The sequence below is a fragment of the Neodiprion fabricii genome, chromosome 3 (genome assembly GCF_021155785.1).
Source record: "Neodiprion fabricii isolate iyNeoFabr1 chromosome 3, iyNeoFabr1.1, whole genome shotgun sequence".
NCBI lineage: Eukaryota > Metazoa > Arthropoda > Insecta > Hymenoptera > Diprionidae > Neodiprion > Neodiprion fabricii.
In genome coordinates this window covers 40,643,049-40,668,236 of record NC_060241.1, presented here as the reverse complement: position 1 = coordinate 40,668,236, position 25,188 = coordinate 40,643,049, and the positions used below count along the sequence as shown (strand labels likewise).

Below are 25,188 nucleotides of genomic sequence, written 5' to 3'. Positions count from 1 at the left end.
CTGAAAACTTTTCATCTCAGAATCGATTTGCAGAACTGTCAGGAATGTAAAAAAAACATCTAGAGCATCGTAAAACTAGCAGTTGAGAAAATACGAGAAATTTGTACATAAAACGCCCTCCGTGATTGAATTACACCAATTATTTGTTCTACTTCCATACGATAGAAAATATATTAGAAGAATCCAAATAATTGTCTCCATCCATCTCTACCGTACCACCAGCGCCCTCTGCTGCCGACTCCAGACTACAACTCCTGATTCAATAAAAAACCAAATGATGATATAGTAATTTGAGCTAGTTGCGTCGATAAAAAAGGAATGCAACACCGTTGTAATCGTTGGCTACTCGTGGCTATTCGTTTCTGAAAGGACTCTTTCTTACCGTCGAGTCAGCAGCCCAACGGAATAGCCCGATGATGGTCGGTGGTGACCGAAGACGACCGAATTTCACCATCGTGTAGTCACACAAAAAAAATTGGTACCATTGGTGAAAAGTTCTTGCCAATATAGATGTATACATGTATACCCATACTGTAGTATGTACGTATATGTATATATACATATATATATATGTTATAATTAAATAATCGTTCCGCTGCTCGTTTTTAATCGCAACAATATTTTCGACTGTTCAAAGGTGAAACCCATAAAACAAAGTGTGATTAAACCCGGATCGACTTTTCCCGAGTTATTTCATCTTATTCCGAAGGCTCATTTTGACGGTATGAGAAAGAAACGCACGCATTTAAAATTCCAACGTAATGCGAATAATGGATCGCATCCATTACGGAATACCTTAAAATAACAAACCACCGTGGCAACGGGAATTCTGATAATACTTGTCAGTCTCAGTTTTATCAAACACTCTGATGCGTTAGCACTCTGTTATATCCAGTTCATAAACTTATCTCAGTTAACCTATAAATTACCCTATGTTTGGCAACTCTACGCTCTCTTCCTTGTCTCCAAAACAAAATCATTTCTCTCCGTTCGCTTACTGCTTCAAGCTTCAACCGTATACACGTGTCAACTTAATTATACATTGTCCAAATTTTTAAAATATCTTATGTTAATATTTTTTAATGTTATTATTACGTATTTCTGAATCATTATTCTTAGTTTCACTACAATTGAACATTTCTTAATCTACCTCCAGCAAAGAATTTTTAACAATCTGCTGTCATCATATCCTAACACAGAGCCATGTACTACCGTAATCCTTGTAAAGTTGCTTATCACCAAAATTCAGGTCACACCACATATATTACTCGTCTCCAAGTGAAAATTTACACAGTTTATTATTTTCCTAGAACAAACCTTGTATGTTGTTTCTAATCGGTGGTTTGTTTTCTTCCAAGATTACATGTATATAACACATATATAATATAAATTGACATATTAACAACCTTCTCTCGATCATGAGTTTCCTGTCGCTCGTTACATTTTGTTAATTAATTTCAATTGGTCGTTGAACAATGTGAATAAAGTTTCTAGACTTTAAATAGAATTTATATGATGCAAAAGAAAACCTGGGTGACGAAAACTGAATGAAACTTAGGAAACCCAAAACATAGTGCAACCTTTTTTATAGCAGTTCACTTTTATGGATAAAATTATCAACAAGATCAAATTCTTTTTACACAATCAATCTGGCGGATAAATCAACCAACCTTCGTCATCAACATAACAGAACAAGTTTTCTTTTTACAAATTGAGAAACATGCACTATTTTATGTGAAAGAATAGATTGTGTCGTTCAAAACTGAAAATATGTTAATGTATATATGATCTGAACAAAGTACAAAAGCATTTCTGTATATTCCGTAACCTAGCATCACAAATTAATATCTGTATAACTAATGACATCGATAAATGTATTGAAAATAATAAATTATTTGAGCAGGTGAAACTTTTTCATTCCAGAGGTGAAGCAGCGGAGTTGGCAGTGTTGCTGTTAGATCATTTTCACAGCTAAGCTACTGTTGCGTCAATATATTTGAACTCAAATATAAAAAAATGGCTGGAGAACAGCAACAGTTTTTCCTTAAATGGAACGACTTCCAATCTAACATGGTATCGTCATTCAAACACCTCAGGGATGAAAAAAGCTTTACGGACGTCACCCTTGCGTGTGAAGGTCAAACTTGCAAAGCGCATAAAATGGTCCTCTCGGCGTGCAGCCCTTACTTCAAATCATTGCTAGAGGTGAGTTTAATTAATATCTATTAGTATACTATGCAACAATAAGTTAGTTATTCTTAGTCATTTTTAAATATCATGCACTTGTCTTTGATAGATACGTTTAATTGCAATTGCATTGTGACCATGTGTACTTCTCCTTTGCTGAATTATGACACTCGAGTCACCACTCAATTTCAATCAATAAAAGTTGAAATCTTTGGCGCAGGAAAACCCATCAAAGCATCCGATAATAATTCTTAAGGATGTAGCATACAGCCACCTTCAGGCTATCCTAGAGTTCATGTATGCAGGTGAAGTAAACGTATCGCAGGACCAACTGCCGGCGTTTCTGAAAACTGCTGACAGACTAAAAGTCAAAGGCTTAGCCGAAGCTCCTGGCGCCATCAAAAGAGAAGGTTAAATCTCTTCGAATTAGTCACAGTAAGTGCTTACTTGTTTTTTTGTTTTTTTGTGTTTTTGTCTCACTTATAACTCGTCACAGACCAACAGTCACCGCAGCTGAAAGATATTCAAATTGCACATGACTATTGAATTTTCTTCCAGGTGTTTTTCGGAAGCATGCGGACTGAAAAAATTGTAATGTTACAAAGTGATTCGTAAGCACATACACAAGCATTATTGAAGTGTGTCTGGTTCATGACTAGAATCAACTTTACTTGTATATTGAAGTTTATTCATATTTTTGTTTTCCTTATTTTTAATTGCATTTACCTAGACAATTAATTATGGAGTACAAGTGAAATCGATGAAAGTTGTTCCGCCCTGAACCAGTGTGCTGCAGACTACCAAACTGATTATTTTTTTAAAATCGGAGTGCTACAGAGATACAAAGAAAACACAAATAATACTTAAATAACAGAGAAAAAATATTAAAAGAGAATAACAAATCACGATAGTTTAATATATTGTTGTCTGCGGCTATTTTGCAGATTAATTGAAAGATTAATTTTTTTTCTAAGATTATCTCACCATGTGTCGAAATAATTTATTTTCTGCTCTTGTCATCTGCATTCTTACCGCCTCTTCAGCATAAATTAAATTCTTCTTGTTCAATGAATACTTTACTCACAAATTCCACTATGAACTACGAAATTCGATATAAAATTATCGAATCCAATTAGGTAATCTTCTTATACTAATCTTCTAATAACAAGTTCAATAAGATAACCGGTGGCGGTTACAATACCATTCCTTTTAAAAGTATCTTCGACCTTTTTTGCTGTTAGTATCAGAATTTATCATACCTCAATATGATAGCAATCCGCGAATATGGAATGAGATTACTATCAATAAATTTGCAAAAAAGCCGAACTGTGCATAACGCTAAGCTTACCATGGGAAACAACATTACTTCTGATACTGGTCCACTTTTTGTAGCGGATTGTTCACAGTGTGTTCCGTCAACACGGAGGTGGAAAACAAGGGCAGTCAAACGTGACTCTTGTGACCTTGAGTGATTCATCTCATGGCTTGGCTACACTATCGTTTTTACTAAATTCAATTGAAAAGGTGTGAAACACCTACGTCAAACAAACCATACATTTAAGTAAACGATGGTGAAGAATCTGCCTCATATTAACGCTGCTTTGTTCATAAACGAATTAATAATATACCTTGAGTATAACCCTTTAGTTTTAGACGAAATGGCAGGTGAATCTGTACCGCAATAGTTTGGCTGCCCCTGAATTGAACTAACAATAAGCGAAGAAAGTGGCAGTGTCACTACTCTTGCTAACCTTGGTAATCCACTCAACCAAATGCCGCCAGTATTCTTGTGGCGTTTTTCACACTATTACTGGTAGACACCAAACTTATTTATGATAATAATATATTGTAGAATGGTTATTTCCAAGAACTGAAAAAAGTTAACTGTAACGTACATTTTTTACGAGCATAAAAAGGGGCATGAAAAGTAATGCAAGGACAAAGAAATGGTAGGAAAATTTCGAAAAGAGTAACCCTCGTTATTTTGACCAAGTAGAATTGATGAGTAAAATTACAAATTGTAGAATTTTCATGGCACTCCTGCAGTAAAAAGTCTATCGTATATTATTTACATCATCACCCCGGTCTTCGTAGAAAAGACAGTAAATAGAACAGCGCTTTCTTTCCATCAGTATATTCTTAATACACCAAGAATATTTGATTAAAATTGTCCTTCACCGTCAAGGAAGGGGATTCTACAGTTGTAGCCCATAAAGTTACCTTGTAAGGCTTGGTGGCCACTTTTACAAAATATTCCGTACAACTAAAGCAGTTCTACATTATCCAATTGCGGAATATTTTATTGACTTTTACTACTCTCGGAATCCACGTAGATCTACTGAAAATTAACTACAGTATTACTTCAAATTCTTACCGTTGTTTTTTTAGAAAAATTTTTTACCGCACACACAGTGCTAATCATTAATACGTTAGGCCTCAAGATATCAAAAATCTCGCAAACAATCTGAAAGTAACTCTGTTTTAAACTTCCTTCCATCAACGAACTTTTTTCTCCTAATTTCACAAAGACGTAAGGTCAATGTCGAATTGATATCGATCCTATATGTCACTTGATGAATTTTGAATTTGCATAGAAGTTCGATTTCGTCAGCCTTGGTTACTTTGGAGTTTAAACGAATTTTCATAGAAGATTTCGCTCTTGGAGTAAGTATCAACATAAAGGCTTTGGTAATAATTACAAGTGAATGAAAGATATACCACAGTTCGTTAAAAAGACAAAACGTAGGAAATTATAATTTTTTGATTGATAATTTTAATGTCTATAAGAATAATTTTCATTAACGCTGTCCATAAATGGAAGGTCAAAAGACCCGTCTCTCAGTTGCTAGAAATTCCATTACGTTTTTAATCGGGGTTTGTACGCTTTTAGGAACCCTGAATACCTGAAAATTTCCTGAATTTTTCGGGTTTACTAGGTTTTTCCTGTGCGTACGAACCCTGTTAATCTACTGCTTCTCTGCCACATTATGTAAAGAAACTCCAACAAATAACATTTTCTAATCAATAGTTATGAATTACATACCTATACAATTTAATTTTAGTTAATTGTAATGAAATTTGTTTAGTTCCTACTTCCTACAGATACTGGGCATTTGGTGGTTTAACGTTAATCCAACGAGCAAGCATACATAATAATAATAATAAACAAATAATTGTAGATTAATCACTAGTGATGGAAAAGCATTTTGTACAATAGATCATTTTTTTACAAAGTATATCATATTACAATGATTTTTCTCATCAATTTTATCTGAAATTCAAAACACAAAAATTTTTCTCAATTCTCCCCCCCCCCCCCCCCCCCCCCTTCCCAGTGTTTTGTAATAATTTTCCATTGCTTTTCAGCTGTTAAACAATTACCATCCTGAAATCCAGAAGTTTAAAAAAACGACCAATTCAACAGTTGACTTGGGAGTGGGTTAGTTGTTAAGGTATTAGGATAAAATTCAACAATCAATTGACTTTTTTTATTACTCATCTGTAAGTTTACACTCGTGTATTTTGATCTGTTTTCTTACCGTAATAATCCCCTTTCCCTTATTATTATTATTATTATTGTAGCGTTACTTTTGCCGTCTTTGTGACTCGATGAGTACGATTATAATATGATGTTGATATAAAATAAATTGTGTAAATATAACATCACCGTTTCTATTTCAGTCCCCATATCTCTGATAATTGTCCCAACGAAAACGAAAATGTTTCATCAAAAGAATTTGATGATATTCGTTAAAAAGAAAGAAAATCTTTATTCATTATTATTAACATCACAATGCTGGTACATAATTGATTGAAAATAACGAGATGAAAGCAGTATTACGTGAACTGAATACACTTGCTTATCGTTATAATTCAAAGATAAAAAAGATACGTATAAATATGTCAAATAATCCCGTAATTAATTATACTTAATTAAAAATACTGTTATGGCAAACCACCACATACAGAATAGTAATAATAATAATAATACGATTACTTAATACGATTCTGGAAAGTCACAAAACCAGTCCATTGGGTTAAGAAAAATAGAAAGAATCAATGTTGAAAATAGAGGTGAGTGAGTGTATGATACTATTTATCAATTAAATACACACTACAACATACCTAGTAGGTATTGATTTATACCCTTGAGCTACGATTGTTCAGCCATTACTATCAAATACTATTCATATTATTATGTATATACATACCTATGTATACGTCTGTATATTATGTATAATAATTTGTCGAAAAAGTGAAAGTTTTGAATTTTCATATGGTGAACTTTGCTATAGTTGAGTAATTGAAATGGTACACACTAGCCAACAAATGACTAACGATGTCGCAATATTTTATAATTCTACACTGTATATTGTGTATATATATAATATTATATGCATATTTTTTAAACTCACTATTTTCATACTGTTTTGATTATTGAGCTATGAGCATGAAAATTATAACAAGTGATATGAACTCAAATAACAATATTAGGTCTTGTGCATTTCCGGGACACAATAAATTTACATCTATACATACTCGGTATGTGTTATTATACATCTTGCACTGTACATGGTACTTAATAGGACACGCGGAATTTTTCTCTGCCTTATATAATATCTATGTTTGGAGATGTGGACATCAGCGTCGTTTTGTCTCTAATACCGAGTCATCCAACTGTGCTTTATTTACTATACATCAGCAGGCGAAGTAGATTATCGAATTTGAGAATTAAACAATTTTCAAATGCTGAAAAGTGATGGTGATTGATGCCCAGCCGTCAGATTACCTACGTGAGTTTCCATTACTCAGAATATCGAAACGAATATCTCTCGGTTCGCAGATGAAGGTATTAAATAGCGATCACTATTAATCTCAAATATTATACCAACGTATAACAATGCCAGTTGACTCCAAAACAATGAATACGCCAGATGATTCTACCAGTAAAATGAAGTGATATACGTGTTTAAAACATCTGTTCTCAATATGCATATGATTCGCGTCCGAATGAAATACCCAAATAATTTGTTCATCAATTTTTTGTACCATCGCCCTACTCGTGTATAGCTTCTATATTCTAAAACTACGTATTATCCTTCGCGGAATGGATCACAGAGGCATTTTTTAATGATGGAATGTAGATTACTTATTAAAGCGAATACTTTGCTTTATCTATAGTCTACCTTTAGACAAACTGGACCATCATAGTTCGTCAAGAAGGTATAACAGAGGATAACAGGCTTGAACCTGTGCCGGGCAATGGAAAACTTGCCTTTCGCTTATAGTTAGAATAGTGAAAAAAATGTGCGTCCCCTGTCTGCATTGAGTATTTATCTAATTTCTATCATCTACAGAGACGTGTCGCGAGGTACAAAATACGTATTTTGTTATCGACCTCTACCATTCAAACTAGAAATGGACTAGAAATTGTACGATTTTGCGCCCCCTATATCATACCAAACCCTTCGGTACCTTCGCTAATCGCTAAAAGCAGCGCCTTTTCAAAGTGATCGTAACACTCGTAGTCAGGTAGGCACAGCTGATTGAAACTGCAAAAAGTACAAGGCATATATGAACCCATAACGGAATTAATCACAACTCAAGTTCTTTGAATTTGTAATTTACGATTAAGGAAGATGATTTGTGAAAAGCCGGTGCCTTACCATGTATGCGCAGTAGGTAGATTGGCAAATGTCGGTGCTGCTGTGATCTGAAATCTTGGACTAAGCTGTTGAAATCCACCAGGCGGTAACTGAGAACATCCGGTAGTAAACTGCAAAAGCCTGGCCATTTCTTCGCGTGTGAAATTGCTCACCGCTGTCCAAAACCAATCGAGAACTCGCAAGAATTCTGGTGAGCCACCATTAGCTATATGATGTGCTCGTAAGTCTGCTATATTGTATTCACCAGTTCCACAAAGAAGAAGCTAAAAGTGTATGGATCAGCGTTACCTGCGATTGTACTTTACTGTGTCGGAACACAAGAAGAATAAACATTCATAAATTATTCACAAAAAGTTTGATCATATACCCATTGCAAAAACTCAAATGTTAGATTACTTACTACATTTTAGGGCTTACCTCGAGTTCGTTTTCGTCAAATATGCCGAGGAGATTGTCGGGAATGAGTTCATTAAGACCGCGAAGAAAGTGGTCAACTTCTTCACGTATAGAACTGGCCAAACGATGCTGCGCCAACGCGTCTAGGTATCGAAGTTTCGTTTCGTTTGTGACATGCGTCTTACTTCCATTCGAAATCAGTTCGGCCACCTAGAAATAAAAATTATTGAAAATGATTGTACTAGGCCTACTTATAAAATTCAGTGCTATGAAAATGTGGTAAGCTTGTTACAGGATACCTTCAATAATTGACCACTTTTGTCATACTCTTCTTCTACAAAATACAACTCCATCTCTTCAACATCATTCTCTAAGATGTACTTGACTTTGCTGAGATACAGGTCTGGATCATCCTGTTCGAAATACTGAAAACAATATGAAAATTGGTGAGAAACGACGCTGCTATACATTCCATTACTCATACCATGTTAGAAAAGTCATGATTACTTTATAGTGAACTCGAAGGCCGATTATTTGTGCTAAGAAGGATCGTGTGAACCTTGCCCTCACTAGTTGTCGGTAAGATCCCCCGAGTGCTGACTCATACAGACACTTTCCGACGACTCGACCCGCAAATTCAAAGTGTTTTAGCTTGAGATGGGGCGGCCTTTTATTGTTTGGATGTACGAGTGCTTGTTGCGATTCGCCGAATGACGAAAATAATCCATTTCCGCTATCAAACAACGCTGCGCAAATCAGCTCAAACCACTCTCGTCGAACTCCTCCCCAATCCACACCTATGTTGAGAAGTAAACAATACAGATATTGTTATCATAAAAATGTATTATAAATCTCAGTATTGCGCAAACAAATGTTTAAACTTGCACCTTGTTCGCCCTGAAATGTGATTTCAAAATTTCTGCACCAGTCACTAACAGAAAATCCTTTAGTAGCTTTCATAGACTGTAAAAAATGAATATATTTTCATCAAAATTTATGAGACAAAACAAGCCGATTCAAAAAATTAAAGTGATTGAAGCTACACAATAATTACTCATTCAATGAAGCAGAATAAATGATAGTGTGATGTTTCTTCAAGTTACAAACTATGTACTTACAGACTCGAGTAGTTTATCTCGTTGCACTTTCATTGATAATTTTTCATGATAATGTTTCTGATGATGTTTACGAACTTCATGGTAAAAGAAATCTTGTTTGTCTTTAAACGTTTCACTGCCACCAATATTCTTTAGTAAAAATTGCGTAAACGTTGCAGCGATTACATTACGACAGCGAGATATCAATTCTACCGGTGGTTGACAACCATCGTCAATAGAGAAAGCGTCGTATCCCAAATACTGATTATTTGACGTTTCAAAATGAAACTGAAATTATTTTTTAAATACATTGATAAAAGAACGAACATATCTCATCAGCACATTCACACAATCTGCATATTATTCATGTAATTAACATATTAAAATTACCTTAGTCGACGGGCAAAGCCTGAAGGTGACGAGGCGCTTTGGAATAAATTTCAGGAGATACTCTTTAATGGTCAACTGTTTGGGAGAAACATAGCAGAATACTTTTCTGGGCTTTGAGTAATGTTCTCCTTGCATCCCCATCAACTTTGCCTCATAGCAAATGTGTGGATTTTTTGAGGCGACATTTTTATGAACTAACGTTGCATCGCTGCCTGTTGGAAAAAAGTGACACATCGAGTTGATTTGTCTTCAAATGCCACTCCTCTACTATTTTCATACTTGTATAAGTTTGAAAAAATTAAATGTTTTATACTAGAAGCAACTCACGTACTGCTTAGAACTATAATGTCAAAGTCTCCGTTGTGGAGTTGTAGGCCAGCTAAGCTGACAGTGGCGTGATAACATCCCTCCTTAGGAAAACTAACACGCAAACAAATCCGCTGATTGGGACAATCGTATTCGAGTTGGACGTTGCAGTCGACAACGGACCCCTCCTCAACTACACTACCAATCTAAATACACGAGGAATAAAAAATTATCAATTGAACATATTTTTCCTGATCAGATTGATGGTTACTTTTGGTATTTGATTAGCCACCATCGACAAACCAATATTTTACGTGCCTGACTAATTGCGACGTGATATCCAACCGTAGGATTATCTGTATTACTAAATATGCAAAGATTATCGTATTCGTCACGAGGTTCAATTGCCATTGAATGAGCCACGCCAGATGTGCAGACAACTGTCGAGCTTTGCCGAACAAAAACAGTTTTATTGGCGTCAGGTGGCCCTGAAAAAAGGTGAATGAAATTAGAAAATAGTTTCATCTTCTCTCGAGATACAACAAATGAAATTTGAATTGTAGCCAATTAGCAATGAATAGGTAGAAAGTTATGGCGAAACGTTTGTGATATTGTACCTGGAAGAAAATTTTTAACAAAGGGACTGCCGTGCACGTGACAAGAACCGATAAGCACTGCTATACGATATTGGCCAGCATGTCGCACTGTGAATTTTACCACTGCAGCATTGGCAGCTTGCGGATCAGTTCCACCCAATTCTGTCAGTGTTGCCACTCTTCGTGCACCCTCCGTAACCTCCACAATCAAATTATCTTTGTCGCATATTGGATATGGCTGTCCATTACGCTGATAAAACTGTAAAATATGAGTAGAAGGTGAGTCATTCTCAGGTAGTTTCCAAATACCCTAACTCACTTAGTAACGATTTCATTGTGAACAATTTAAATTATTTAGATAATTGAGCTTTCGCAGTAATAATTGTGAAATTCAACGAACGAACAATAAAACTCACTTTGACTGTGAACGTCATGGTCTCTCCGACGAGCTGTGGTTCCTCCCATTGAAAATGGACACGGCAATTGCTGGGGAGGAGGTATTTCCCAGTAACATATTGCAAGAGGGAATGTTTTGCTTCTGGAGCTAAAGCAGGCTGCGTCATAGCTGCTAATGTTACTAAGCCTGCGACTGAGACGGAAACCACCAGCATACCGCCTATTTTTGTAAAGTAAATAAACAGGGAAAATAGACGAAAATATGTTATAGATGGGGGAAACAAGTTTCTACATATGTAATGCAGCGAACGGTTAGTTCAAATGTTATTACTTCAGTTTACTCTATTGCTATTGCCATTGACAATTTTTAAGGAGTAGAGTGTTGGTTGACGATGGTGAATGTGTAAAACCAGATTCAATGGACAATGAGATATCAACTTGATACAGAAATAACTTTAACGTGAGCGAATTTGCATTTCCTCAATTTTTCCTCTAACTGGTTTTCTTACATCATATGAGTTATAAATTTTTCTACAATACCCCAAGTCCAGGCATCCTGATGTTGACTATTTTTTACTACAGAACTCCAAAGATCTGCCTTTAAAACTGCCAAGTCTTCCTTAGAAGTTGGAAGTTCTTGACGAGCCTGAGTCCATTTCGATAGTTCTTTACCAAGCACGGCTTGTGCGGCATGATCTTCAACCCAGTATACGTCTTCCAAGGAAATAACTTCCATCTGAACTAATCTGTGACAGATATTGCGTACAGCATCATTGCACTGTATGCTAAAATCTTGAGTTACAGATATTTCCAGTGCTGATAAAAGCACAAGTTCTTACTTCTGATAATGATTATGAAGTCCATGCTCTGTCAGCCACTGGTGTAAGACGAGACGTTGTTGCAAGAGACGCGCTGCACGCTGAAGACGCTCCCAATCATGATGGGGTAGCTCCGGCAGTGCCTCAACTTCTGCGCAATTCGCGAGACTTGAGATACCTGTGAGAAATTTCAAGTCTTTATTATTACGACTTGTACTTGTTGAACAATATAAGTTTTATTCTCACTAAATGATAATACAGGCAGAAAATGAGCCTCCCCTTTTGAAATAAAAAAAACAAAGAGATTAGGGACTTATTACATATATGTGATTTAGTTGTGTTTCAACGCTGTCTACATAGTTGTAGTGGTATGGTATTTCAGGAATAGCTGTTATCTCAAACAGCAGAAGGATATCGTGTAGATTAAATTCTTTTCCTGTCTCGTAACTTCCTGTTGTGGAACATATATACATACTTCCTCCTACCAAACAATTCGTCAAGTCTGCTTCAGTTGCCTGACATAATTCAAGATGCACGGTCTTCTGGGATTACTTGCTTTTGCGTGCTATATAATAATTGCAGCAACAGAGTGCTCAACATCCAAATATAGAGAAGGTGAGACCTACATCAAGATAATGTGCGATGAAAGTATTTTCAAGTATTTGCAGTTCAGTGCTTATAATTAATAGGTGTATTCTAAATTTGTCTGAGCGTTTGAAGGCAAGAATCAATTGAGATAACATTGATGAATAAAGTGCATGGTATGGAAACATGTAAAAAAAAATTATCATTAAAAATGTATTTTGCCTATTATTGCAGGGCCAAGAGATTGGTTAAGATGCAGTAATGCCAGTATCGAAGAGGTAAAATCTAAGCTGCAATGGAATCTGATGAAAATCGCAATTTCGGAATCTATGATATCTGAGATCCCTGATCGCTCTTTTGCCGTGAACTCAACAACTCTGGAGATGCTGAATTTTCACTCTTGTGGCATACATCGTATTGGAAATGAAGCCTTCCTGGGTTTAGGATCATTGAAAGAATTGAGCCTGTCCTACAACAAAATTACCCAATTAAGCGCTGCTTGGCTTAGCCATCTGACATCCCTGGAAAGACTAGATCTATCTTTTAACATGATAACGTACATCGATCCGCAGAGTTACCTCAATCTATGGAACCTTCAGAGACTGGACATCAATGATAATCAATTGAAACAGATACCGATGCTAAACTTTGAGCGTATGCAGCGGCTCAAGATAATACGTATTCAAGAAAATCCACTGACGTACTTGAACCGAGCTAAGGTAGACATTTCCATACTACATAACATGAAAATTAGGCCAAATCAATACTAAATCCTTTCTAATTATAATAGATTCTTTTGCTGCATAGATAAAAATGATAAGTAAATCAGCATAGGTATGCCCCTTTTTCGAAGAAAAGCTAAAAGATTCTCTTTCCACCCATCCATCTCCTCAATTGAAAACACTCTTTTTACAATCAGACATTTTTCACAGCATATAATCGTGTGATGACTTATCTGCATTTCTACAGACCTGACGTACTTTGTTCTAGCTAACGCTTTGGCTGAACGATCATAAAGTCAATTACGCAACACGAGATGACGATTTTATATGGTTCGACAGTGTTCTACACAGTTGCTTGATCGATCTACCACAAACCGGAGAGCTGGATAGAAAAATGAACACTTGCGTTACGATGAACATGTTTGAACAGCTAACTTCCATTCTAGCGACTTCCCCTTCAATTCGTGATTCTACCCAAGTATGTTATGGACAAACGAGAAATCTGATAGATTGCTTCAAGAAGATAAACATTCGAACCAATGGTAACATATTGTTGAATTTACTCTCCACTATAAATGATGTGGCAAAAATAGGAACAGCTTAGGTAAAATGGATGATTTTTGAGGCATGTGAAGGACAAGACAGGATAACGAAAAGACATAAATGTTAAACTTATCACGTTGCATGCGTGAAATATTGTAATCTATGGGCTGTACTTAATTATGTGCAGGTAAAATTAAGGTTATTACTTATAATGATGTGAATCATTACTAATGCAATAGTCGATTGTACATTATACATATTACTGACAAGAATATCCCCAGTTTATATAACGTTTATCCAGAAGCTTATAATACACCTTAAATTCATAAATCATAAATAATAAAATTGCGAAGAATATGCATATCACATTGTTGGTAATTGATTCATTTGAGTTCAGCCCGCTTATACTCACCGGATGTTGCACTACCACTTGGACGTAACGACATACCGATGGACGATATTTCTTGGTCGAAATAATCGTTGTTTAGTTTTTCAGTATCCTTGCTTTCCACGCTCTTGTCCGGCATGATAAGAACTAATTTTCAAATTTCTACTTGTTTACGAATCACCTATACCAGCATGCAAGTCCTGCATCTTTCATTGGAGGAAGAGAAAGTAGTGAAAGTAAAAATTTGTAGACCGAAGGAATTTTTCGTGGCAGAGAAATTTGTTTGTTTTGGAAATTTGAATCAAGCACAGCATAAAAATCGGATATCAGTAGAACCGAGATGAACTAACTGTAATGTAAGATATGTTTTAAAAGTAAGGGGTGAAAAAAATTTCGAAAATTATTGATCTCAGTTAGCAGATTTTTTTTGTCTTCAAGTTGAAGTTTATACTCCGGATTTAAATGGCTTAACGTATATTTTGAACAATTAAGGGATTTAATTACGAGATGACTTTTAACTGAAAGCAACAAAAGCTCACCTCAATCAATAGTTTGGATCGATTCGTACTTGACTTGAATGACATACAATTGAATATAATTAATTCATTCAAATCATGAATTTATATTTCATTCAATTGAATATCCCGTACTGAGCTAGAGAAACATATTGGCTTTCGAATAATTTCCGTTATCTAAATTGACAACATTTTTCACGATCCCAATTAAATAAATTCGTTTGGATTTAAAAACACGCTTGAATTTATGGACGGATGCTCAAATAACTATATATTCTATTGGGCAGAACTTTTAGTCTGGCGAATGAAGAGCTGATTGTTTCTAAATAAATTCGATTAATACCTCGAATTAAACGAGAAAACAGCCGAACAGCATCGCTTATAACTAGTGCGATTTGTTTTAATCATCTGATCAGCGTGTGTGTGTCATTGAATTTGCCAACTATTTTCAGGAATTCAAAGGAAAACGCGGCGAGTAGAAAATTCGAACACTATTTTACTAAATAATCATCTACGTCATAAATTTCTATTACTATAAAAGTAGTTGGGGTGACTCAGCAACGTTGTTTCAAATCAACGAATCCGACGCGGTTAACGTTTGAATCTGAACAAATATATAATTATAAAATATCTGAGAATTGAGTCAATGGAAAGTGTGAATTTGTGGTAACGTCATGTGACTCGGTCCAATCATTAGTCTATGGATTTCAAATATCGACTAGATAATCGATGTCGATCAGATATGGCTACCAAGCTAAAAATAATCGATGCATCGATTAATCGAGTCGAAGAAAATAATCGGACTCGACTCGATTGAATCGGTAAAAATTAATCAATTAATCGATTATTTCTTATTTTTTTCAGACGGTGAATTTGAAACCAAAATTTCGTAAATTTAAGTATGTAGTCTTAATAGCGGCAAATTTTTTGATGATATATAGTTTCATTGGAAATATTTAATTTTGAAATTAAAGTGAAAATATTCATTTATCATTCACTTTTCATATCAAATATAGGTACTTAGTAAGTAAGACAATGTTAATAATTGATACTTTAATCACATAAATTGAAGTTTTATTGCGTCGTACATGGGAATAAGAAGCAAAAACCGATTGTGAGGAAAAATAATCTGTCGAGTCGGTCTATTGATTGAGTTTGAAAAATAATCGATTGTACTCGATTAATCGGAAAAAAATAATCGATTTAATCGAACAATCGAAAATTGATTATTTTTGGTTATTCTTACTCTAGAATTCTTTGACCGCGACGAATTCGTTTCCTCGACGGGAAACTGCAGGCAGATATGCCTTGCATGGCGCAAGTGACGCATTATTATACGGATGGCACGTATGCACGCGTGATTATTATGCATACGATTGAAAATGCAAATTTGGTAAATCGCGTGTACGTATGCGCATATTCATGTGGTTTAAATCGACCTTCGGCGAATTTCCACCCCACATACCCACCCCTCCTTGACTCGCCAACCCTCGACCTCTTTTGCTTGCAAGTTTGAATTAACGATCTGACTCGACGTATATTCGTGTGGGATAAGTACGTGAGCGCGTGTATAATTATCCATACATATACGTGTGCACCCTGTCCATATAACACACCACACGTATATAAAATAAAGTTGCGTTATCAAGTCGTTATATCGGTTATATCGATCTAGTTCTTTCCCCGACAACAAAGTGTACGATGTATACAGCTATTTCCTTGCGTGTTGGTAATTTTCTCTTATCACGAATGAAAAACATCCTCCGCATCTTATATACATTAAATCGACACGCGAAAGTCGTAAATTCAGATTTCCGGTTTATGATGCAGGGAAAAAGATATCAATCTCTCGATATAACCCTATTCAACTTCCTGCCAACGGTTTCTTTTTCAAATACCGTTCGCTTCGAATGAGTTCGAAATTGAAACGCGAGCGCGATGTATACACAATTACAAACAAAGTAGGTCATGCACAAATATCACATACAAAATTACGGAACAAAAAGTTCTGGGATATTGAAGAAGCAAAGGTCATTACTTCGCGTATATTACGTTGCGTATCGAAATCAAAACCATAAACGTTATAGACAATAATATAATACATACACAAATACCGATAATCAAGATTAATGTAAAACCGAACGTGAGAGAAATAAAAAATGAGCTCTCTTAAAACAATTTTGCTCTCGCGAGGCAGCGTCGGTAGTAAATAAAAACGTGATTGTTCTTTCAGCGCAAGTGGGAAGTTTTTTTTTTTTTTTTTCCTTTGCCCTACCTACTCGTTTAATTTCTCTACCGACGACATATAGAGAGGTGGGGGTTGATTGGACGAAACGGCAGGGATGAATTGAACCGGGGATGATCAGCAGGGCAGCATTTCAATTTCCTCTCCCGCTGTTTCACAAGGTACGGGAATGGAAATAACGATAAAAAGGACTTGCCGTTTAAATATAATAAAGATAGGTATACGGCTCAATTGTACAACCGGAAACTTTGCAGTTGTACCTAGTAGATCTCAAATAATGCTCAAGTTTCATTCAAAGTAAACGGAAGAACAGGGGGAAAAAATATCGTTTAAAACTAGATGTAGAAACCGGATGTTGGATAATTTACAAATGTTTCGGGGTTTGTTTCGAAGAAATGATAAATCGAAAAGAACAAATATTTCACCGTATTAATACTTTCGATAACTTATGTACGTACACATTTGCGAAGTACAGCTTTGAATGAATAAATAAATAAATGCTTTTAAAAAGTTTTATTTACGACGAATGGAATATGGCATGGTAAGATATAAACCTCGTTGAGACATTGTCAAAAATTATTTGACCGCGTTTTCTTTTCGATAAGCGATGTTAACGGTTTAACAAAAATCTCATTAACACAGCGAAAATTATCAACTTCCGCACGATAATTAATGTCTAATTTGTAAGCTTTGAGGGGCATAATGTAATCTACGACGTGATTGCGGAGATTGAGATTGATTCTACTGTCGTATCAGGCGCGGAGAACTAATACAAAACGCGGGTAGCGCGACGAGCAACGAGCGGACTGAAGAGCAGGAACACGACTAGCGACTACCACCGACTAACAGCGACTGAGACTGAGACCGAGGGCCTGCAGGTGCTCAGGGTGCTCTGGATAGGCGAATAACACGCCGCCGTGCAATAACGCTATGGTAACGGCCCTCGAGGAGTACACTCGTCGAACACCGCGCAGTGACATTGCCGCATAACCACGCAGAACAGCACACCTTAAGCAGGCTGCCCAGCCGACCCGAGGCGACCCCGTCCGACCTCGGCCGACCTTTACACTCTGCCAAAGGCTGCCAAGGCGCAGGGACAACTTTTCGGCTATAATTATGCGGGTTGACCTCGCCGATTACATCCGATTAAACGCGAATTATGCGCACCCAATTTTGGTCTCCTCGTCGGCTGTTCGAAATGGAAATAAAATAGATGAAACGCTTGCGCGCTTGCAAGTGCAAATACCTATAGTCAGTCATTGTTTGTAATAGATGAAAATGCGTTTTGGAATAGCGGTCGAATATGAACGGAAATTTTCATCTTTCCAATATGCGCGGATATTTGTTTACGCTTGAACGCGGCCCGGATTAACGATTGTGAAGAAAGAATCGACGATGGACGTACAACTCGGTGCACAGAAAGGCGTTCTTAGATATAGATTGGAAATTGGATACTAGCCAAATTGGAGAACGGACAAGTTCGATGTACACAATAATACACATCTATACGTGCTATGATCGTATCGAATAATGAGTTGATTAGCTTTGTGATGATAGAAACCTCGAGAACCCCCGAACCGCTAATAAATCACCTGTAGATGAAGCCGTCACTAACCGAACGATATTGCATTATGACTTATGCAATATCTAATCACTATGATCGTTTAATTACTGTACCATTAAAAATCGCTTAGGACATGGGCCGCTGATAGGGGGGACCAGGCCGAGTCATGCATTATATAACGTGTAATAAGCCTCCCATATATGTGGATCGAATAGTTCGTATTTTTTGAGCGAAAAATTTTCCAAATGCTTCGAGTTCCGGGAAGGATCAATAATTATACACGGTTAGAAAAAAATATCCCAGCAGGTCCACTAAAATTTTTGGGTTGATTTAACCATTTGTTAATGTATTAATAAGTGAAAAAAAAAAGTAAAAAATACAAATGTAAATTTTTTTTTTATATTTTGTCATATTCACTAACAGAAATGTAACAAATAACACACATATAAAGTGGACTTGCTGGGACATTATGTTTGGTTAAATTTTTTTAACAGTGCGTCTGTTTGTAGTATAAGACGGTTGCTTCTGTGTAGCAAATTTCAACCACAGTTTTTCGAAATAACGAGAAATATGTCTTGTCAATTATTATATGTAACCGCCTTCAATTCCCGAAATCCACGGGTTATACTCGGTAATCTTTGGAGTTGTCTCTGCGTTTATTTTGAATGATTCAACTTGTGTTTTTCCGACAATGGGCAGACCGTATGGGGATGGGTATTTTTGTGTTCGCTATTTAGATAGATCAGAGACTTTACGACCTGTATGGGTAGCGAAAACCATCTGTCCGTCTCTCGGAAAAACAAGCTGCTGGTATGAATAGATAATTTTTCACATCAAGAAGTGTAAGCTGCTATTTTTCACGCAATACAGATCAGAATGGCAAAATGAAAGCAGCGCGCGAGTCTTTATTTATCCTTTGAAGGCCGCTTATGTTTCGAACGCTTTGCAGTTTCGCCTAAAAAGAACGTTACAGCTAGTAAATCAGGACATAGAATTAAATCATACCTATTTCGTTATTTCTATAAAGGTTAATCGTGAGCTTTTGCGGTAAATTGAATCCTTTGTGAGTTGATTATTTGACGAACGGTTGCTGCATTTTATCCTCGAATCATTTATCTAATGCTACACTTAATTGATTAGAAAATAAACTATAGACATCGTGAAAATCAGATTATTATCGATCAAAAATTAAATTATATCAAAAAAGACAAAAATCTGCACAGATTCATAATCTTGTTCGCACACTCAGTCAAGTTACCTTTTTTTTTGAAGAGCAATCTGTACTGCTTGAGCCCAATGTCTGCCAGCCATTGATCCGCCTCGGTAATTTCGCCATTATTGCTAGTTCCCGCCGCCAGCAAGAGTAGCTTACCAAGAGAAAGAATCATCGACAATGCCAGGAATACTCCTGACAATACCGTTGACCAGCGAGCCATCTTCACACCCGATAGCCGCCAGTGTGTCCTAAAGTGTTTTCTGCATATGCGAAGAACACGAACTCAGTACAATGCAATGATCCTCACAAGCAGAAAATGATTAAAATACTTTTACTTTCATGGGATCGATGTAAAAAATTTTAATAGATTGGCATAACGATCTTAACCAACTAATTTTTATATGAAATAAGCAACTAAGCTATATCTATTTTAGAAAATTCGTAGAGCTAAGAAATACCAGAGATGAAGGGCAGAAAAGCAAAGTTTTCGCAAAGCAGAAGATGAGTATTGAAAATTCTTAGTTCGATGCCTTTTAGCTCTATTGTTGTCCGCAGTGTTTATTTACCAAAACATGAGCCATAATTTATAAAATTGACGTGCAAAATCCATGACTGGAAATAAAAAAAAATTTTACCATAACTTGATTTTTTGTTCTTTCATGTTGTTTATAATTTAGCCTTTTAAATTATTTATAAGTATAATTTTTGCAGTTAAATTCAAATTTAGTTACAATGTTCAAATTGATTTACTTACACAATTCTTTAGTTTGACACTTTATTAAATAAATTGTACATAAAATACCTTCTCAAGAATAAGAAACAAGGAAATAGAAACAAGGCTCATATTATGAAAAATAAGTGAGGATAAAATCAAATAAAATTCGAAAGTTGAGCATACCGACGATTGTTTATTGCTGTTGTCGGGATTTCTGTTATTCTTGTTATTTTTAGCTACGGCAGGCTTAGGTTGGGTGATTTTGAGGTTATGACGATGACAGACAGGTAAGAGGCGTGCATGATAAAATATACATACATATCAGATAGAAACAACGTGCAGGTGAGATGACATGTGACTGTTTGTATTGATGGCGTTGTTGCTCAATGTTTATTGCGTAAACCAATATCAGTTTGACAGGTTAAGAAGTAGTGTTTGTAAACAAATCAATAAGCAATGATGCTCATACACAGAGGTATAGGACTGATTATATTACTTCGTACGGAGACAGACTGACCACATTTTATTTATCTGAAATGGTATTTATTATATTCGGGAAAACGCGGCATGCCGACATTCTTTGTACATCCTGATCTCGGCCCTCTCCCCAAGTCTACCTCACAATTATTACACGAATACACCGGGCTACGTAAAGTGATTTTTAATCATCACGATTGGTTACAGCATAGCGGTATAAGAATAGAGGGCTGAAGGGGGTTCGGCAAGTGTTCCCTAACTAGAAAGAAACAGAGAATGAAAGCTGTCTACCCTTCTCTCTTTACTGGCGCATGCGCAGTCGTCCGCCTTCCGCCAGCCTCTTGTCGAAGCATGCATGATTTATTATTTTAAATTATTTCCGAAACATAATCTTCTAAACTTTTGTCTGCGAACTAGCTGTACAAACTAATCTGCTGCTGCCGCTCACCGAGTCAAATGTTTGTAATCGTCGTGCGCATACGCCAGCTTTCATCTTTCTACTCTTTCATTCGAGTTCAGCGCGTGAATTTACGGTTAAAAGTGGCTGATTCAGAAGGATTCAGAAAGTACGGTACACTTAGATAACGTAAAATATGTATTCATTTCACAAATTATAACAATGTGAGAGAAAAAACCATGGCAAAATGGCATCTCAAATTACAGATATCATTACATTTATTGTATGCTTGTTATTAGTTTGCCAAATCACGTATTGTTTTTTACTGCAGTTTGATTTTTTACTATACATACATACTACACCTAAAACTTATCGAGACTGGTGTTCTCTGTTAGGAATGACTAATTAAACTTGAAAATTTGCCAACTATCGAATATAACTCTCAAATGCTCCAACATCACCATTGATAATATGCATCAATGAAAATTATGTGCAATAATCAATGGCTATAAAATAATTAGTCTCTTAAGATAACTGTACGAGGGTTCAAAACTAATTGTAAACTGGATAATTACTCAATGAGACTTGTATGGATATATTAATGAAAGGGAAAAACACTTCAGCACTGTGTCGCTTTCTATACCTAGAAGAGTGCCATAGAAGTCGAGTAGGCGGGTGAGCTGAAAAAAAGTTGGGATCAAGGGATCCCCAATAGTGGTACTTGTGTTTTCTATTTTCATTCCAACAGAATAATATGTTGATCGATAGATAGCGCTGTAGATTTGAGGCCGCATTTTTAGCGACTTCTTTACGAGTGTAGTCGGTCTGCCAGAGAACAGGAGAGACCAGTGTTGTCTGGCTCGACATTGAGTTCCTTGACAACACCATCTTCAACTACCATAGAATAACGCTTGCTGCGTTTGCCTCCTAATACTGGGAGTTCTATGGAGAGCTCTAGGGCGTCGGTAAATGCTCCAGTTGGATCAGCCAGCATCCGCACCTGAAAATGACCGATTCTTTAATTGATAGGAATTATTGATCGGTCTTATTTTGAATATTCCAACTTTAGGAGGCCTTGGTGGTTAAAAAATATTTGATTGCTGTGATTGCAGGTTGATGGAAATCTTAGTTATAGATAGGAGTTTAAGTTTTTACGATTATTAAGTGATGTGGAAAATTAATCAATCCCAGACGTTATAGAAAAACATAAGATAATCGTTCAATCAGAATGTGGACAAAGTTCAGTTTTGAACATTACAAGAAAAAAAAAACAGTCATGCAGGAATCTCAGGATATGAGGAACAAGTATTTGGTTTCAAGTGATTTTAGTTTGCCCTTCGGTTGTTAATCTAATCTCTTCGAAGGTGACCATGTGGTGTTGCTTGTTATTGATCAGGTTGGTAAGATTCTATCATACAAGTACCGTGATTATTGTGCAACTGATTTCAACTGTTTACTTGTAAACTACTATACCTTGCCTGAAGCACCCTGTTCTTTACCCCAAGCAGCCATAACGAAAGGATCGTTAACACCGATGCAGAATACATCATGAAAACCCTTTGTTTTCAGCTCCGGAGCTTTTTGAATGTACCCTGGAAGATGAGTCTGAAACAAAAAGAGCCAAATCATTGTAAAATAAATAATGACAAATAAAAATTTCCTTTAGCAATCACAACAGAATACGGGAACCTGCTTTATAAAGCGAGTCAATTAACGAGATTGAATCATTGTTAAACAGATTATGGCTTTGAGTAATACAGTAATATGTTCTATTCACGAACTATGAGATATTAAAAATATCTCATTTACATTGACCTTTGAAACTTTGCGGATTTCTTTACCACGGGAAAAGTTATCTATGTATAGTCCGGAAGGTGCAGTTCAATTTTTACCGTTATTAAAATCACAAGTATACTTATTAGAAAACCAAATTAGAAATAGTATGAAATATGAAGCAAAAATATATAGTTTAAGCTAGCCCATATATACCGTGTTTTTGATTAAAAATTGGCCAGAAATCGAAAGATTTTTGTCCACAATACTTTTCATATTATTCAGCTTAAAAAGCTTAGTACAAACTGTTAGTACTTATCAAAAACACTCGAAACAACAAGCAATAATACGATTGATAAAGACGGAATACTGTTACGGACTTGGTGTTAAAGAAATCGGTTATCCAGTGCTTATGTACAATTCAAAGTACACACTCCTGCTGATGCAGAATTGATTTGTAGTATAGTTTGTAAGCATTCAATATAGTTAGGTATCATAAAAAATGTAAACATATGCGCATGTGTGATACGAACCAGAGTGGAAATGGAATCTAGCATGAGTAAATCACGAAACAGAAAACGTCTAACGCGTAATAAACAATGAAGCCAGTAGAATTAAGCAATTATTGTTTCTTTCATATTACCTTCGAGCATCCCGGAGTAAAGGCGCCGGGAACGGCGAAGATGACGATTTTCTTCCCGGCGGCATACTCGGCCAAATTGATTTTGTTAGCCGGCGTGTCCTCAAAGAGGTCAACCGACGGAAGTTTGTTACCTACCTGTAAAGAGATTTATTAAAGTCAGTCAGGGGATGGGGGAGAAAAGATGTCGAGACTTGGGAGAGGGTTTGAACCGTACTCACAGCGATAACCATGTTTTTCAGGGAGACGTGAAACGGACGAGCGAATCCGGTTGTAGGCGAAACGCGAATGGCGTGTGCCAGGAACTTGGTGATGCTCACGAGCTGCGTCATGGAGGCGGTATTGTTGCCTGAGCGAGTGGTTGGATGATTTCGATTATCTCCGAGGTGACCACTGTCGTTTTACCGATAATATCTACTAGCAGAATCTGACTCTTTTTTTACTGACGCCTTGTCCAAACCCCCTATTGCGCAATAATTAGACTTTATTACATAAACACGCGCAATGGTGAAAAATACTTTAGTAGTATTTCTGCCAACTTCATAATATCCCTGCAGCCAGAACCTAGGCGCTTGGTTTGAATTTTTGGACCTTACGCATTCGGCAAATATAATTCGCTATTGTGTTGTCAATAGTATTGGAAATCTGACAGCACGGCAAATTGTTTGTACATTTGAAAAGCAGTAGGTCGGTATTTTCAGTGTTACAGAAGTTCAAGGAAAGTAAATAATCTTTCAAATTTTTGGCAAAATCTTTTAATTTTGGCCGATGAAAAAATAAACCGATTCTAATTCATCACCCGCAAATCGCAAAAAGTTATTAATTATTTCTCAAAAGTGCGTCGAGTCCGTATTGGCTGTAACATGGGCTGCATAATTTCTTATGTCGTACTCGGTGAATCGAGCTTTTAATTTCAGCTGCATGTACTTAACGACAGACGGTAATGCAGAATTCGTGTATCTTCATCCGAAGCGCAAGATTCATGTTGGCGGTGCTTGGTCGGTTCTGTCGGTACTGCAGAATGCATACTCACCCAATGTTCCTGTAAGTGTAGAAATCGTAATTCTTATTCATCAGTGGTACAGCTAGTTCCAACCACTTATTATCAAACATTCCGATAGATGTCAGAAAAGTGATGCACCGAATGTCAAATACTGCTTCGTACAAAATTCAAATTCCTCAAGTCATAATGTCGTCACATTTTAATATATCTCATTCACGTTTCACCGATACTTCGTTAGAATCCATCAATCTGGTAATCGGGCACAAAATACGTATAACAAAATGATTGATCGATCAAAACAAATGTGAATTCTACAGGAGAAATATTTGTTTAATCTTTAAAACTTCTTATAAATTCAGATTTCACCCTCAGATTGAAACGTGGTGAATATTAATTTTTTTTTTTTTAATCTTTCAGTCTCGCTGATATGTTTTGGCTTGAGAGGTCATTTTTCAGATGGTAAATTCTATGACATACGCCTCTTCGTCTTTGCTTTGACGAATAAGTTCGAATTCGGTAAATCAAAGACATTTACATCGAATTCTATTATTCA

General features: G+C 36.2%; 4 protein-coding genes across 22 annotated transcripts; 2 read left to right on the top strand and 2 right to left on the bottom strand.

Moving 5' to 3' along the window:
- Positions 1-417: 417 nt before the first annotated feature.
- Positions 418-5,848, top strand: LOC124179020 (longitudinals lacking protein-like). 4 transcript variants are annotated; one of them, XM_046562967.1, is made up of 5 exons: positions 418-540; positions 638-722; positions 1,924-2,205; positions 2,408-2,622; positions 2,746-5,848. In XM_046562967.1, the coding sequence occupies exons 3-4, from the start codon at positions 2,017-2,019 to the stop codon at positions 2,600-2,602; spliced, it is 384 nt and encodes a 127-aa protein (XP_046418923.1). In that variant the 5' UTR covers positions 418-540; positions 638-722; positions 1,924-2,016; the 3' UTR covers positions 2,603-2,622; positions 2,746-5,848. The 4 variants fall into 4 exon arrangements, with proteins under 4 accessions (XP_046418923.1, XP_046418925.1, XP_046418924.1 ...); XM_046562969.1 differs by lacking the exon at positions 418-540 and having other exon boundaries at positions 561-722; positions 3,580-5,848; XM_046562968.1 differs by lacking the exon at positions 418-540 and having other exon boundaries at positions 562-722; positions 5,554-5,848.
- Positions 5,077-21,268, bottom strand: LOC124179017 (apoptosis-resistant E3 ubiquitin protein ligase 1). 16 transcript variants are annotated; one of them, XM_046562955.1, is made up of 17 exons: positions 17,309-17,713; positions 15,852-16,204; positions 14,115-14,296; positions 11,874-12,030; positions 11,575-11,780; positions 11,055-11,254; positions 10,660-10,897; positions 10,361-10,530; positions 10,068-10,248; positions 9,737-9,948; positions 9,368-9,634; positions 9,137-9,212; positions 8,757-9,046; positions 8,549-8,674; positions 8,271-8,459; positions 7,854-8,116; positions 5,077-7,739 (listed from the first exon to the last, which is right to left on the bottom strand). In XM_046562955.1, exons 3-17 carry the CDS (start codon positions 14,227-14,229, stop codon positions 7,637-7,639), a joined length of 2,793 nt encoding a protein of 930 aa, XP_046418911.1. In that variant the 5' UTR covers positions 14,230-14,296; positions 15,852-16,204; positions 17,309-17,713; the 3' UTR covers positions 5,077-7,636. The 16 variants fall into 16 exon arrangements, with proteins under 16 accessions (XP_046418911.1, XP_046418904.1, XP_046418905.1 ...); XM_046562948.1 differs by lacking the exons at positions 14,115-14,296; positions 15,852-16,204; positions 17,309-17,713 and adding exons at positions 19,673-19,890; positions 20,529-21,268; XM_046562949.1 differs by lacking the exons at positions 14,115-14,296; positions 15,852-16,204; positions 17,309-17,713 and adding exons at positions 19,673-19,890; positions 20,664-21,268.
- LOC124179018 (leucine-rich repeat-containing protein 15-like) lies at positions 12,337-14,068 on the top strand. The gene is made up of 3 exons (XM_046562964.1): positions 12,337-12,467; positions 12,672-13,156; positions 13,428-14,068. Exons 1-3 carry the CDS (start codon positions 12,383-12,385, stop codon positions 13,761-13,763), a joined length of 906 nt encoding a protein of 301 aa, XP_046418920.1. The 5' UTR covers positions 12,337-12,382; the 3' UTR covers positions 13,764-14,068.
- A 131-nt stretch (positions 21,269-21,399) lies between the features above and the next one.
- Positions 21,400-24,126, bottom strand: LOC124179019 (peroxiredoxin-5, mitochondrial). Its single transcript, XM_046562965.1, has 4 exons — positions 23,854-24,126; positions 23,636-23,770; positions 22,693-22,824; positions 21,400-22,219 (listed from the first exon to the last, which is right to left on the bottom strand). The coding sequence occupies exons 1-4, from the start codon at positions 23,962-23,964 to the stop codon at positions 22,028-22,030; spliced, it is 570 nt and encodes a 189-aa protein (XP_046418921.1). The 5' UTR covers positions 23,965-24,126; the 3' UTR covers positions 21,400-22,027.
- Between the last annotated feature and the right edge of the window lie 1,062 nt (positions 24,127-25,188).